This window comes from Orcinus orca, chromosome 2 (genome assembly GCF_937001465.1).
Source record: "Orcinus orca chromosome 2, mOrcOrc1.1, whole genome shotgun sequence".
In the NCBI taxonomy this organism is placed as follows: Eukaryota; Metazoa; Chordata; class Mammalia; order Artiodactyla; family Delphinidae; genus Orcinus; species Orcinus orca.
Window position 1 is genome coordinate 13,656,577 of NC_064560.1, and position 13,974 is coordinate 13,670,550.

Sequence of the window (13,974 nt, forward strand, 5' to 3'; positions counted from 1 at the left end):
CGAGAAATCAAAAGAGCCAGTCTCCTTTGCCTTCTCCGCCCATCACTCAGTAGCCTGTGGGCACACTGATGTTCATTTACATTCCTTTTTTTTTTTAATTGAAATTTGATGTCGGAAAATCTAGCTCGTGGCCATGGATGTCCCCGTGCGTACAAGTCTAGTTATCTATCACCTACTTTAAAATGAGGAAGTTGAGAATTCCCAGGGAGAAAAATAAACCATTAGCAGTTGATCTATTTGAGAAACACAGATCCTCCCAGCCCCTCCAACTGGTTTGCCAGAAGTAATTATTTTCCCTGAATTTCTTTAGCATCTGTCGGGACACAGGCATTTACATGTGTGATGAATTGACACTGGCTTAAAATGAAGGAGCTGGAACCGTGGATTCCTGCGGACAGCACACTCAGAAACTCATTGCCTTGGAAACCTTCCTGGTTCAGGGAGGAATGAGCAGCATGGTTTATTATCCTGCAGGTGTTCCCCTTACGCCTCCACGTCAGAACCAGGTCCAGGGGAGATTGCCTGCTGGCTCGCCCGCTACAGGGTGACTCCCTGGAAGTGGCCTGCAAGCCGCTGGGAGCCCTGGGCCTGAAGGAGGAGCCTCTGCCTGAGGCCCACACGGGGCTGGGCTGGGCCGCCCACCCTGGCAGGCCTGCTGCTCAGAGCCCCCGCATCCCCCCACAGAGCGCTGGGCCGGCCGGGCAGCTTGGCTGTTAGGGAAAGGGTGACACTTTAGGCAGGTGGCCCTTGGGGATGCGGAAGAGGCACTTATTAGAAGATTCTCTCAGAACACTACTAAGCCAAAACTCCAGGAAGAGAATGAACACCCGTTCTCTGTCCAGGGCCTCTGGTAAAGTCGTCTGCTGTGGAGCACAAACCAGTTCACGTGTGACCGTAAGTTAGTGAAGGCTTACAGTGCCTTTGGGGTGTTTTTGAACAGAAACAGAAATGGATTCTGGAAAGTACCTTGTGATAAACAAGAGAGCAATGAGGCCCTTCCCCTGCTTCATTAGGGGTCCTCACCCCAAGGGGTGACAGCGACAGGCAGCTGGCGTCTGAAGCTACGAGTTCTGTAGCCTGACTGGAAGGCTGGAAGACCTCGGTGGGGCTGGTACGAGCCGGAGGAAGAGCGGGGCACACTCCCCGCAGTAGCCCGTGGGGCTGGGCCGACGTGGCCCTACCGCAGGAAGGTCCCAGGGGCCCCCAGGGAGAGGCAAAGCATAATGAGAATGACGTTGTGGATGCCTGGCCTCAAGGCTTTTCGTTTCTCTGAAGTAATGTGTTGTGATGAAACGGTGAAATGTTAAGTACCACTGGTGAGTCGAAAGTCACCATCACAGTAACCAAAGTCCCCGTCCCACAGACAGCAGCCACCAGCCCCTCCCCCAGGGTGCACATCACACCTCCCGCCCGGGCACCCAGGGAATTCCAGGTGGACAGGACAGCCCTTGGTCAGCGCTGGGCACGGCAGGCTCACCCCACGAGGGTCACTCTGATTGTAACTGTCAACTCTCTGTCTCTCTCTCTCTCTCTCTCTCTCTCCAGGAAGACTGTATCGCTAGATACAAGCTGCTGGTTGAACTGGTCCAAAAGAAAAAGCAAGCTAAAAGCTGAATCCTCTGGAAGATGATGTTTACCTTATTTTCCAAAAGGATTATTTTAAAAATCTTATGCAGAAATTTGCATTTTGTACCTCACTATTTCTATACGTCATGTGCCTTAGTAAAAAAAATTAAAAATGTAAAATAAATGTTGTGCTACATTGTTTAAACAAATACTGTGTTAAAGGAGAAAAAATCAGATTTGGGTATTTTATAGATTATTTTCTCTCTCATCACTGCAAAGTTTAATTTCCTGGGGAACAAACTGAATAGTGCTTTCTAACAGTGAGGCAAATGGATGATTTTGAAGGAACATATGAGTGAACTAATGTGTAAGAATGAAGACTTAATGTGTTTCTTTGACCAAAGATCACACCAGCTAATGAGTAGCAGGATGCCAGTATTTGGGAGAACAAACCAGCTTTGTATTGAGCTAGCTGGCTGGGAGTAGTGTGGGGTTATCTTAACTGTATGTATATGCATATGTTACATGTATGTAGAAAAAAATAAGTCTAAATGCACAAGGACATAATAAACTCTTAAGTTTGGATGGTTTGGTAGAAGTGCATACCCAACGGATAGAATTTCCAGACAACACGTAGGCAAGGTTTTTCAGATCTGATGACACTGGGTCCCACTTTTCAATACCTGAGTTAAAAATCACTATTTTGTGCTGTTACTTTTGACTGAACCATCACCATCAGCTGAGTGCTCCTTTTTAAATCTGTCATTTGCTCAGGGCTGAGAGCAGTTTGCTGAAGTACAGATTGCCTAAACTTGAAAACCATTAAGATCACCAGAACAGTGCTTCCCTGGTGCCGCAGTGGTTGAGAATCCGCCTGCCAATGCAGGGGACACGGGTTCAAGCCCTCGTCCGGGAAGATCAGGTGCTGCAGAGCGACTAAGCCCATGAGCCACAACTACTGAGCCTGCGAGCCACAACTACTGAAGCCCGCGCACCTAGAGCCCGTGCTCCACAACAAGAGAAGCCACTGCAATGAGAAGCCCGCACACCGCAACGAAGAGTAGACCCCGCTCGCTGCAACTAGAGAAAGCCTGCTGCGCAGCAACGAAGACCCAACGCAGCCAAAAATAAATAAATTTTAAAAAAAAAGATCACCAGAACACATTTCAGGGAGGTGATTTGATAAAATGCTGTAAGAAGTCATTTTTCTCTAAGGATTGAAATGAGGTTAGATTCCCGGAGAAGGTTTGGGTGGCAGCAGCCACACTGGCTCTGTAACCTTTCAGCCTGAGCAGGACACACGTGGCTCCAGGTAGGCCCGCCTCTGATGCTGTGGACGACCTGCCACCTCTGCGACGTCAAAAAGAGCAGTGGAGAAACTGTTCCAAGTCATTGTTTTCATGAACTGAGTCCTCGGGCAGCAGCTCCCCTGAGCCTCATCCTGGTCGGGAAGGGGAGGCAGCTGGGGAGGGAGAGGCTGCCTGGCCTGCATGTCAGGAGGCCTCTTTCTAAGAACAAACAGGAGCCGGTCACAGGCGGCACCAGAGCCAACAGCTTCTGCCCCAGAACTTTCTCCTGGAGCCAATGGGGCCATGAGGTTATTACTGTGCATTCGCTTCGGGCCAAGGCCCACTCCCCATTGGTGTGGGACGTCTCAGAGGAAGAAGCTGGTGCATGGAGGGAATCAGGAAGGGATTGTTCTGGCTGCTTTCCAGGCCTTGGGTCCATCCTGTCTCCGAGTCCAGGGTCAGGCTTGTCACACAGCTTGGTTGTCCAGCCTGTGACATTCTGTGAGCATCCTTCCATGAAATCACCCTTTTCACTTACGGTACTTTGAATTGGGTTTCTGTTGCATGCACCCCCAAATCCCATGACCAGATTTCTGGGCTTCCAGTGTGGGGAGAGACCCACAGGGGTCCAAAGATGCCTTAAGAGGTACAATTTAGGATGAAATGCCCTAATTTGCCTACCAACCTCATCTTTTGCACACTCACTAAGGAGGAGTCTTCTAGCATGGTTTTCTACTATCCCTGCCACCAGCCCCTTTCTGCGTGGCCTCCCCTATTTGGGGGACCTGGAGCTGCTGAGTTTTGTTGAAGTAGGACCAGTGGGCCAGGTGGGGCAGGGCTCAGGAGCTCAGCTGCACACAGGAGACCCGTGGGGTTCAGCTTGAGTGAGGTCACGGTCGGGAAAGCAATGGCACCTCCAAAAGGGGTTCCCGACACAGGTCTCATGGGGACCAGGCACGGCCCCCCTCTCCTTCCTGACGCCCCAGGGAAGTGCTCTCTAAACCCACCCCTCAGCCCCGCCTTGTGACCTTATCTATCTGTTCACACCTCCGAGCTGTGTGACATCAGTGCCTTGTCTTACCTCTTTGTCTCGATTCCCTATCTGGAAAAATAGGGAATAACGGTGGCTGCTGCATAGGTTGTTACGATGATAATCTGGCTTGTTGAACACAATAAATGTTCTTTTTCTATCTGACCATCCAGGCTTCCTGTTACCATCATTTTCAGCAGCTGCAGACGCAGGTAGCAGGGCTGACAGGCCACCAGCCACGCTTATTTGGTCCCTCGCGGGCGGGAATCCCTAGCCTGGGCCCCAGGAGTCCTGGGCACTGTACAGGCCCCGGTGGTCTGGGAGCCCTGCCAAAGGTATGCAAAGTCTTTATTCTTTTGGACGTGTGGTTTTCTGGAGAGAGGGTACACATCTTTCACCAGTTGCCCCAAAGGTTCCTTACCCAAAAAGGTTAACTCAGGCCTCTGCTCAAGTGTTTACACTGACTGCAGCCCACCAAGGGCCCACGTGGTACAAGGACGATCCTCAGACTTGGCCTCTGACAAAGAGGCCCAGAATTCAACCTCAGAGTCGCCACCCCACTCAGACCCTGGCAGAGGGAACGGCAGGAGGTGTCTCTTCGTGCGGGGCTTGGAAAGCGCTGGCCTGGCCCCAGCACACGCCGCCCACCTGCGCCCCCTGGCCCCACACGGCTTGGGGTGTCTGCCCCCATCTTCCCGGAGAACTGGGCCCTTTGTCCTGTAGTAATTGACACTTACTTTCTCCACTGGGGCAAAAGCTTACAGCTCAGTTCTTCACACCACCGACGGCACCAGCTTTTAAGCCCATTCACACGTTCCCTCCTGTGTCCTCACGCAGCCCCTGACTGTTCTAGCAGGTTCCCACCAGCAGCCAGCGCTGCTTCGAGGCCAGGTGCTGTCACCCGCTGCCCAGGGCCCGGCGGGGCTGGCAGGCCTGTGCCTCACGATGCTTTGTTACTAAGAACTGAGGTTCCCAGTGGACGACCTGGTGCTTCTGTGACATTTGCTTAGGAACCACCTAGAAGTCTTGCGCTCTTATCTCCCCGATTGACCCATGTGTGCTTGGCAGACGTTCCACCCCACAAGACGGGATCCGTTTTGGCTGGAATATTGCCCCCCGTGGGCCGAGTCTTCTCCTGGGTTCCTATCTCAGTTTTAGAATAAATCATAAGCAGCTTTCCCCAGTCCATGTTCCGGATGCCTTAAAAAGGCCTCTTGCCTCTTGGTTATGTGCCAGCCCTGCCCTCACACCAAGTCCACCCACCCCTTTTGAAAGTAGAGAACTCATCCCTTTAAAATACCAACTACCTCAGCCTTACTTCCACCTGTAGGGTAGTTGTTGTAGTTGTTAGGTTTTTTTCCTAACACTTAAACGGCACAGTTTAAGTTGTGATGTTCTATACACACACAGTGACCACAGGTCCCAAGTGGCCCAGGACAGTCCCAGTTTATACCTGTCTCCGTGTACTCAGTCTGGACTGCACGTTACATGGTCACCTGTCTGTGAGGGGCTGCTGGAGGATGGCTGGTCCCAGAGGTCCCTGGGGGGTGGGGGGACGGACTCTGAACCACACCCCCATCCCAGATGGCTCTGAGGCGTCCGCGTTCGTTTTGCTCGCCTGTGGCTGAGAAAGCACAAGGACGCAGCGACTGTGCTGACCCTGAGCCCTGGTGCCCCCAGGGGCACAGGGACCCGCCTGAGTCGGGCCCATCCCGACCGGGGGGCTCCTGCCAGCGTCAGGCAGGCTCCCCCTGCACTCCCGCAGCTGCCCGGGCCGTGGCCCCCTTTAGCGGTTTGCCGCACAGCCTCCCCTCCCGCCGCCCCCGCCGCTCCACCTGTAGCTGGGATCACGGCGGGGCTGGCCTGGAAGCCACCCCACTGTCTTGGCAGGAGTCCCAGCCTCCTGTTTGAATAAACTGCTTGGCCCTCAGCCTTCGACTTGATTCACCAGAGAGCTAAATTAACACGCTGTAAAACTGAACGGCTGCAATTATTTTCCCCTCTGGTCTGGGGAGAAAAAGAATGGCTTCATGTAGGACAGAAAAAGGGAAACCACGTTCGCAATCGTATCCCCAGGGGGAAGCTACCAGTGTGTCCAGAGAGAGCCAGGGGCCAGCCCCGGGGCCGCCACCTGCCCTGGTGGGGGGGGGGGGGGCAGGGCAGCCCCTCCTCCCGCTGCCCCCACTGAGCACCTGGCCTGGCTGCTCTGGGACCCTCCAGCCTCAGCAGGGACCCGCGGGTCCAGCTCCCTTCCTCACGCCCTCCGTGCCCTCCCACTTCAGGAACTGCTACACGAACGAACAAAAAGACACCGGATTCTTCTGTAGGGAAAGTTGCCTGTTCACCTCTTGCCTTCACCACCTGTCATAAGCCAGGAGCCTGAGGGTCAGTATCCCCTGGATTATTACAGGAGTTCAACTCAATTAAGCCCATCTTTGGTTAGTACAGTTTAAAATGAAATCCTACTTTTACAAAATGAAATGGACAAAGATTTGAGCGGCAATGAGGGAGTCGTCTTTTTTAATGAAGTATAGCTGACTTACAATGCTGTGTTAGTTTCTGAAGCACAGCAAAGTGATTCAGTTATACATACACACATATATATATATTCTTTTTCATATTTTTTTCCATTATGGTTTATTACAGGATATTGAATACAGTTCCTATCCTATACAGTAGGACCTTGTTATCTACTTTATATACAGTCGTTAGTAACTGTTAATCCCAAACTCCTAATTTATCCCTCCCCACCCCCTTTCCCCTTTGGTAACCAGAAGTTTGTTTTCTAGTCTGAGTCGTTTTTTAATTTTGTATGTCCTAAGTTACAAAGGAACACGAACAATCTCTGCCATGCTTTCTTTTCTGTTGTAACTCAAAAAGAAATATTTTGTAAAATTTAAGATAAAATATCAAATTGTTTATCCCAAATTATCTTGGTTCCAATCTGTCTCACAAAGGATGATGTTCCTGCAGTGACAACTAGATGCCTCCAGACGTCTGACCCAAGCTGGTCTCCTGTTTTTAAGAGGCCTGGCATAGGAAACTCCCTTGGAACTCTCCTCTGGCTAAACTAAGATCTATCCTGTTATGTTAAAACTGGAACCAAAGCATCGGATGTGGACGTTTTTGCCTGGGGCTGTGTTTCCATAACAGGAGAGAGGCCGACTCTGGCCTGGGGTGGGTGACGACGAACCCAAACTTGAACCCAAACTTGCTTTAATCCTGGGACCAGTCGGCTCCAAATACCTCTCCCCCCCGACCCCCCACCCCCCCACCCCCCCACCCACCCCCCACCCCCGCCGCCGCTCAGCACCAGCTCCTGACAGCAGCAAAAGCAGCTGTTTGCAGCCAGCTGAGTGGCCGGAGGGGCCACTTCCTCCCGGAGCAAAGCCTGGGGTGAGGCCGGGCCGCTTGGTACCTCCTTCCGGGTCTTGGCTTGGACATTAACTCCAAACCAGAACGAGGGCTGCAGTCATGGAGAAAGACTGTTCTGAGGGAGGAGTTAAACATGGGTCGTAAATCAGAAGAAAGTAAAGAAGCTTCCAAGGACCTGAGAAGCCCGAAGCTGTGAGAGCTGCGGGCAGGGAGGGCCGACGTTTACAAGGTCACGGGCCTGCCCACTGCGATGCTGAAGGCCACAGAGCTACCCTGGGCCCCCAGTAAAACCCAAGACCGAGCACTGACGCCTGCGGTTGAAGTGTCAAAGGCTCACATCGGGGTGAACAACAAGGCCACCTGATCCGCAGCTGGGACAGGCCAGTTCTTGAAATAGCCGCAAGGCCCACGATGGGCAGCTGCGAGGCTTCGCCCAGAGCCTGGGAAGGACGGGGGGCGTCAGGAGTTGGGTGGGGCAGAGGGCCTGGGAAGGGCAGGGAAAGCAGCCTGACGGCCCAGCAGTTTCTCACCGGAGCCCCCAGACACCCAGGGCAGGACCCCAGTCCACACTCTGCCTTCACAGGCGGCTGGAGGGAGGAGAACCACTGCACCAGGCCAAGAGTTTGCAAAGAAACTCTGCACCTTATTTTGTTCACAGACTGCCCGCACACGAAGGGTTCAGCTGCGGAAACACCTGTCCATCCTTGCTCCGGGAGGAGGGGGAGAACCAGCGAGATCGCTGCGGCAGGAGCAGCGGCGATGCCAAAAATGTAAAATCTCCTAATTAATCCGTCTGCTTGTTCAGTGAGCCAAGTGAAAAACAGCAGATGCATCAATCAGAATCTGAGGGAAACCAAATTAACTCCATCAGCAAAAAAGTGAACGTCTTGCTTCAAACTTCAGAAGGACCAGCACAGCCAGAACGCTGTGCACTCACAGCCGCCAGTCGCGAGGTCCCCGCTTGGCCTGGCTGTGCAGCCCATCCTCCCTGACCCCTGCAGCTCACACCACCCAAACTGCTCCTGGTCACATCACTTTCTAAGCACTGGATCCAGGAGGCGTTTTCAGGTTGGATCTTCAGTCCTCATGAGCAGCGGGCGGTGTCACCTTTCAACTTTCTGCAGCCTCAAGTTTTTCGGGAATGAAGTGCGTGTAATTCAAGAAAACGGGGAGCCCTCCCGGCCCGTCCTCAGATCCCTGTACAGGCGCTTTATCTCCCACCTGCCTTCTAAACCTCAGGGTCCCCAAGGGCCAGCCTCCAGCACACCCTCCTCGCGGCTGTTGCCTGTACCGCCTGCACTGGCCTGATGGGGACCAGCCTCCCCGTGCCCAAGCCAACCATCATCCCCTATGCTGAGGAAGCCTGGGGCCTCCCTCACGTCCAGTACCGCAGCAACGCTGGGAAGTCTGCCCCTCTGGGTCCCCTCCCTGGGAAGCAGAGGTTAGAAGCCCTCCCACAGAACCGAGAAGCAAGACAACGCATCTCCAGCCCAAAGCCAGCGATGGAGTCTGTTCATTCCTTGCCCCTAAAGTCCTTAGCTTGGTCGAAACACCGCTGCATTTCCAGATCCTACTTGGGGGTCACTTCCCCCACGGGACCCAAACGTGCCTGTCTTCCCCATCCTCCATTTGATCTCATCTGAACCTTCAAACCAGTTCAGTTCAGTTTGTCTGTTCCCCAGTTCTGCATCTGTGCCCAAAGCAGCCAGAGGTCTGGGGTGGTCAGAGTGGCCACAGCTGCAAGGATGTCACAGCACCACCCGGGCTCTGCCCCTGAGGACAGACTCACCAAGCCTGAACTGTGACCAAAGGCAGCTCATAGTTCACTGAAGTCTTTACTGAATTTACGGGATTGTAAACATTCAGTGATGGGTATGAAAGAGACATTTCCTTTGTTGCCAATACCAAGGTGAGGGGTGGGACTGTAAGTGGAACAACAGTTGGCGTGAATTCTTAACAAGGTAAAATTATCTGAAAAAATCTAAAGGCTTCCCAATGTTTACAAAAGTTCACAACTATTTCATTTGGAAAGGCCTACTGTGATGTATACCAAAAGTGGTTTTCATCAGTGTGTGTTTTGTTTCCAGTAAGTGAAGTTTAAGATTAATGGTATGTGTCTCACTGAGAGTTGTCAAATTCGAAACAAAAGTCCATCCCCTTCCTTTTTTTTTTTTTTTTTTTGCGGTACGCGGGCCTCTCACCGTTGTGGCCCCTCCCGTTGCGGAGCACAGGCTCCGGACGCGCAGGCTCCGGACGCGCAGGCTCAGCGGCCATGGCTCACGGGCCCAGCCGCTCGGCGGCATGTGGGATCTTCCCAGACCGGGGCACGAACCCGTGTCCCCTGCATCGGCAGGCGGACTCTCAACCACTGCGCCACCAGGGAAGCCCCATCCCCTACTTTTAAAAGCAAAGCTACATTCTGTCGTGAGGCACCTTTTGCCTACAATGCCAGGGCCTCTGCTGTCTGTCTTGGGGAGTGTCCAGGGGCAGTGGTCATTCTGTCCTCTGCTTGGTTGATGGAGTGCTTAAGAAAGCCACCTGGCGACCTGCGTTCTCAGCCGTCCCGCCCGGCACCTGCTCTTGACCCTATGACCCAGCACACTCCCACAGCACTTCTGCAAAGAAGTCCAGACGGGAACCAGCCCATGGCATCCCGAGTCACATGCCGAGCACCCCTGCCCGAGGCTCTGTGCTGGGCAACGAGCAGTAGCTGCTCAGAAACGTCTCTGAGCAAAACCCAACAGGGAAGCAGGAAGCAGCAGCCCAGGCGCATTTCATGCGGTGGGGGGACGGGGCTGCCCAGCACCTCGGGCGAGTTCCAACAGCGGCTTAAGCACGTGGAGCCACACCAAGACACAGGCACAAGCCAAGAGCCCAGACGAGTGTCACGTGGTTAAGAACTGAAAAGGCGCACGGCCGGCTAACGTTCTGTGGAGGGCTGGGAGAGTGAAGACTGGGGCGGCGGCTAACAGGGACGAGGCACCGGCCCTCTGGAGGAAGGCGAGTCCTCAGACCTGCGGGAGACAAGACTCTGCAGAATCAGATCATCATTTTTCTATTCGTGTATCAAAAAGGAAGTCTTCCCAGGAACCTGAAATGCGCTCCTTAGTAAAGTTAAAAGCCTAAACCAGTTTTCCTTGTTTATTCAACTCTTAATTAAGAGGACCCAGTTACACAGATGAGGTATATTCTGGTTCAATTAAGTCTGAACCTTTGCAAGGCCCACAGGTGATCCTGATGCACACTGAGAGCCGGCAACCACCTGGGTTTCGCTTTGATTTAAATGCCTCTGGTTAAAGCTAACTGTGTAAAACAAGAATTTACTCTTTACCAAGTATGAATACAGCTTTACTGATGTGCTGTAATTCTCATCGGGAATTTACCTTCCTTTCACCTTCACTGCGATTATTTCCTTCCTCTTTCCGCTGCGGCAGTTTGCAGGGCTCTCTCTGTCTCACCTAATGATGTCTAAGAGTCGGACACAAGGTGGTGTGTTCGGCCGCTGCGCAGCGTCTACTCCCGAGCGAGCTTAAACAACCTCAAGATGGAACCACCCTGCTGCCGAAGCACAAAGCGCCCAGAGGCTCCTGGAGCGAATCGTCGCGAGGCACCAACGGCCTCAGGAGCGTCATCTTCTCCAAACAAGAACGGATGTCACCAAGCTGGTGATACAGGTCCTTCCTGACCTCACTGCCCTCACAAGAACAACGAACAACTGTTCATGGACAACACACCCCTCAGAAAATCCTAGACTACGGGCGTGAGGCTGGAGCACCGCCGGCACCACAGAGACCACGGCGCACCTCACCTGGCAGAGTCAGAGGAGCCGCCCAGGCCCACCCAGCACCGCCCAGCAGGGCCCCTGAGCCCACCGCTCCTCCGGCGGACATCTAGCGCCCTCGCCCCAGCACTGTGGGCTGCTTCACGGGAGCCCCTACTGCAGCCACCCCGCCGCGTCACCGGGGGAGCTGCGGGGCTCGACCCCTGGGCATCTGTGGTGGAGAAGACCGTGGGGCTTCCGACAACCGGCACTCGGCCGACCGAGCTCCTACCTGCTAAGCCCAGGCGGCGGTCCCTGCCAGCGGCTCTGCCCGGCTGCGGCAGCACGTCCGACCAGGTAGCCCGGCAGGGCGCAGGGTGTGGGCCTGTGGGCCCGGAGCCGGCTTTTGCCCCCGCACGGGCGGCAGTTTACTCGGAGCCCCGCCCACCGGAGAGGCAGCTGGGACGCGAGCACGAGGGCGCCGAACGGCCGCTCTCACAGCCCCGCCCACCGCCGAGTGGAGCTCTGCGGGCCCCCTGCCCAGGAAGGCGGCCGCAACGCCGGCAGAGCCGCACCGCCCACCCCTGCTGGAGCCCTGGAGCCGAGTCCAGCAGGGGCAGAGCTCTGACGAGCAGATCCAGCGGCCCTGTTCAGCCAGGGAACTTGAGACACCGGTCGGCTTGAGTGGAGACCACGAAGCGCCTTACCTGTCTTGGAGCCAGTTCTCCCACTCCACCTGGGCAGGGGAACTAATTTGTAGCCCCACCCACTGCTGAATACAGCTGCCCACCCTCTCACCCAGGAAGCCTGACCAGAGCACACAGCAAGCTGTGTAGCCCATCCGAGAGCCGTGCTTACAGTGGCACTTAAACAGTGCACAGCTTGTGCTTCCCTGTCCGCAGAGCAACACCGGCGGCCCTGTCTGACCAGGGAATTCAGCGCATAGTTTAGCCTAATTAGGGCCCCCAAACAATGCTGCCCCGCCAGGGAGGGAAGCTAACTCAGAGCCCTGCTTAAGACTGGGCAGAGTACCCCGTCCCGACAGTCTGATGAGCCTGACCAGAGACCCCAGGCAACAGCAAAGCCCATCCTACAGCCTTACTAGGGCAGGGAAACAAGCCAGCTTTCCTATCCAAGTGCTCTCAGCAGCACCACCACCCCTGCCCCCCACCTCAGGGTTCTGGGCAGTGGCCTTGCCCCAAAGTAGACCCTGATATAGCAGCCCCCCCCCCCCAGCCCACAAACATTACCAGCAGACACATCCAGAAACCCCAACAGGGCTGACTGGTGATAAACTGTCTCTGCCAAAATGAACCTGTAAAATCTGGAAGAGGAGCCCACTTACTCAAATGCTCAGATACCAACATAAGGAATCAAGGATCACAAAAGTTCAGGTAAGCATGACACCACCAAAGTAGACTAGTAACTGATGCTAAAGAAATGGAGTTCTATCAGACGAAGAATTCAGAATAATCCTCTTGAACTTTAGTGACCTACAAGGACACACAGCTAAACGAAATTAGGAAAACAATATGTGAACAAAATGAGAAGTTGAACAAAGAAACAGAAACCATTAAAAGCAAACAAAAATCCTAGAGCTGAAAAATACAATGACCGAACTGAAGCATTCAACAGAGAGCTTCAAAATCAGACGACCATGCAGGAGAAACAATCAATGACCTAGAAGACAGGACACGTGAAATTACCCAGTCAGAGGAGCAAAAGGAAAAAAAAAGTGAAGAAAGCCTTATGGGGCACAATCAAAAGAACCAATATCTGCATTATGGGAATTTCAGGAGAAGAGAAAGGGAAAGGGACAGAAAGTATGTTCAAAGCAATAATGTGGAAAAGCTTCCCAAACTTGGGGAGAGAAAATAACAGATCCATGAGGCCCAGTAGACCCCAAACAGGTTGAGCCTAAATAGGGCTACACTGAAACACATTAAAAATATCAAAAGTCAAAGACAAATAATTTTGAAAGCAACAAGAGACAAGAGAGAAGTTACATACAAGGGAAACCCCATAAGACTATCAGCAGATTTCTCAAAAGAAACTTCAGGCCAGGAGAGATGGGATGATACATTCAAAATATTGAAAGTAAAAAACTGTCAACCAAGAAGCCTGTATCAGGCAAAACTGTCCTTCAGAAATGAAGGAGGGATAAAGATTTTCCTGAACAAGCAGAAGCTGAGGGAGCTCATCACCAGGAGACCTGCTTTACAAGAAATCCTAAAGGGAGTTGAGTGGAAGTAAAAGGATGCTAATTAACATTATACAATATAAGAAGGTACCATAAAATTCAATGGTAATGGTAAATATACATTCAAAATTAGATTCTGTAATATGGTAATGGTGGTGCATAATTCACTTACAACTCTAAAAGTTAAAAAACAGTAAAAAGAATCATAACTATAAAAATCTGTTATTGGATATACAATATGAAAAATATGTAAACTGTAATTATCAGTAACATAAAATGTGAGGGGAAGAGAAGTAAAAGTACGAAGCTTAGGACAGCTATCTAAGTTAAGTTGTTGACATTTTAAAATAGGGTGTGTTATAATTTTAAGGTATTTTATGTAAGACTCATGTAACCACATGGGAAAAATCTGTAGTAATTACACAAAAAGAACATGATAGAGAAGTCAAAGCATACTGGTACCCAAAGACATCAAAACACAGAAAGACAGCAGGATAAGGAACAAGGAACAATGGGTCTACAAAACAGCCAGAAAACAATGAACAAAATGGCAACAGCAAGTCCATACCTGTCAATAATTGCTTTAAACAAAAACAGATTAAATTCTCCAATAAAAATAAAAAGAATGACGGAATGGATAAAAACACAAGATCCAACAACATGCTGCTGCCTACAAGAGACTTGCTTTAGCCTTTAAGACAATTAACTGAGAGTGAAGTGATAGAAAAAGACATCTCAAGCAAAACTAACCAAA

At 52.1% G+C, this 13,974-nt stretch overlaps 1 protein-coding gene across 2 annotated transcripts in view; it reads left to right on the forward strand.

The window, feature by feature from the left end:
- The window catches only part of DNAJC1 (DnaJ heat shock protein family (Hsp40) member C1), a 210,500-nt gene extending 206,450 nt beyond the window's left edge, over nt 1–4,050 (forward strand). For both annotated transcript variants that reach the window (XM_033407847.2, XM_004280941.4), the window contains one exon: nt 1,546–4,050. In XM_033407847.2, coding sequence (XP_033263738.1) covers nt 1,546–1,614 — 69 coding nt within the window. In that variant the 3' untranslated portion in view covers nt 1,615–4,050. The remainder of the gene's footprint in view (nt 1–1,545) is intronic.
- The last annotated feature ends 9,924 nt before the right edge of the window (nt 4,051–13,974 follow it).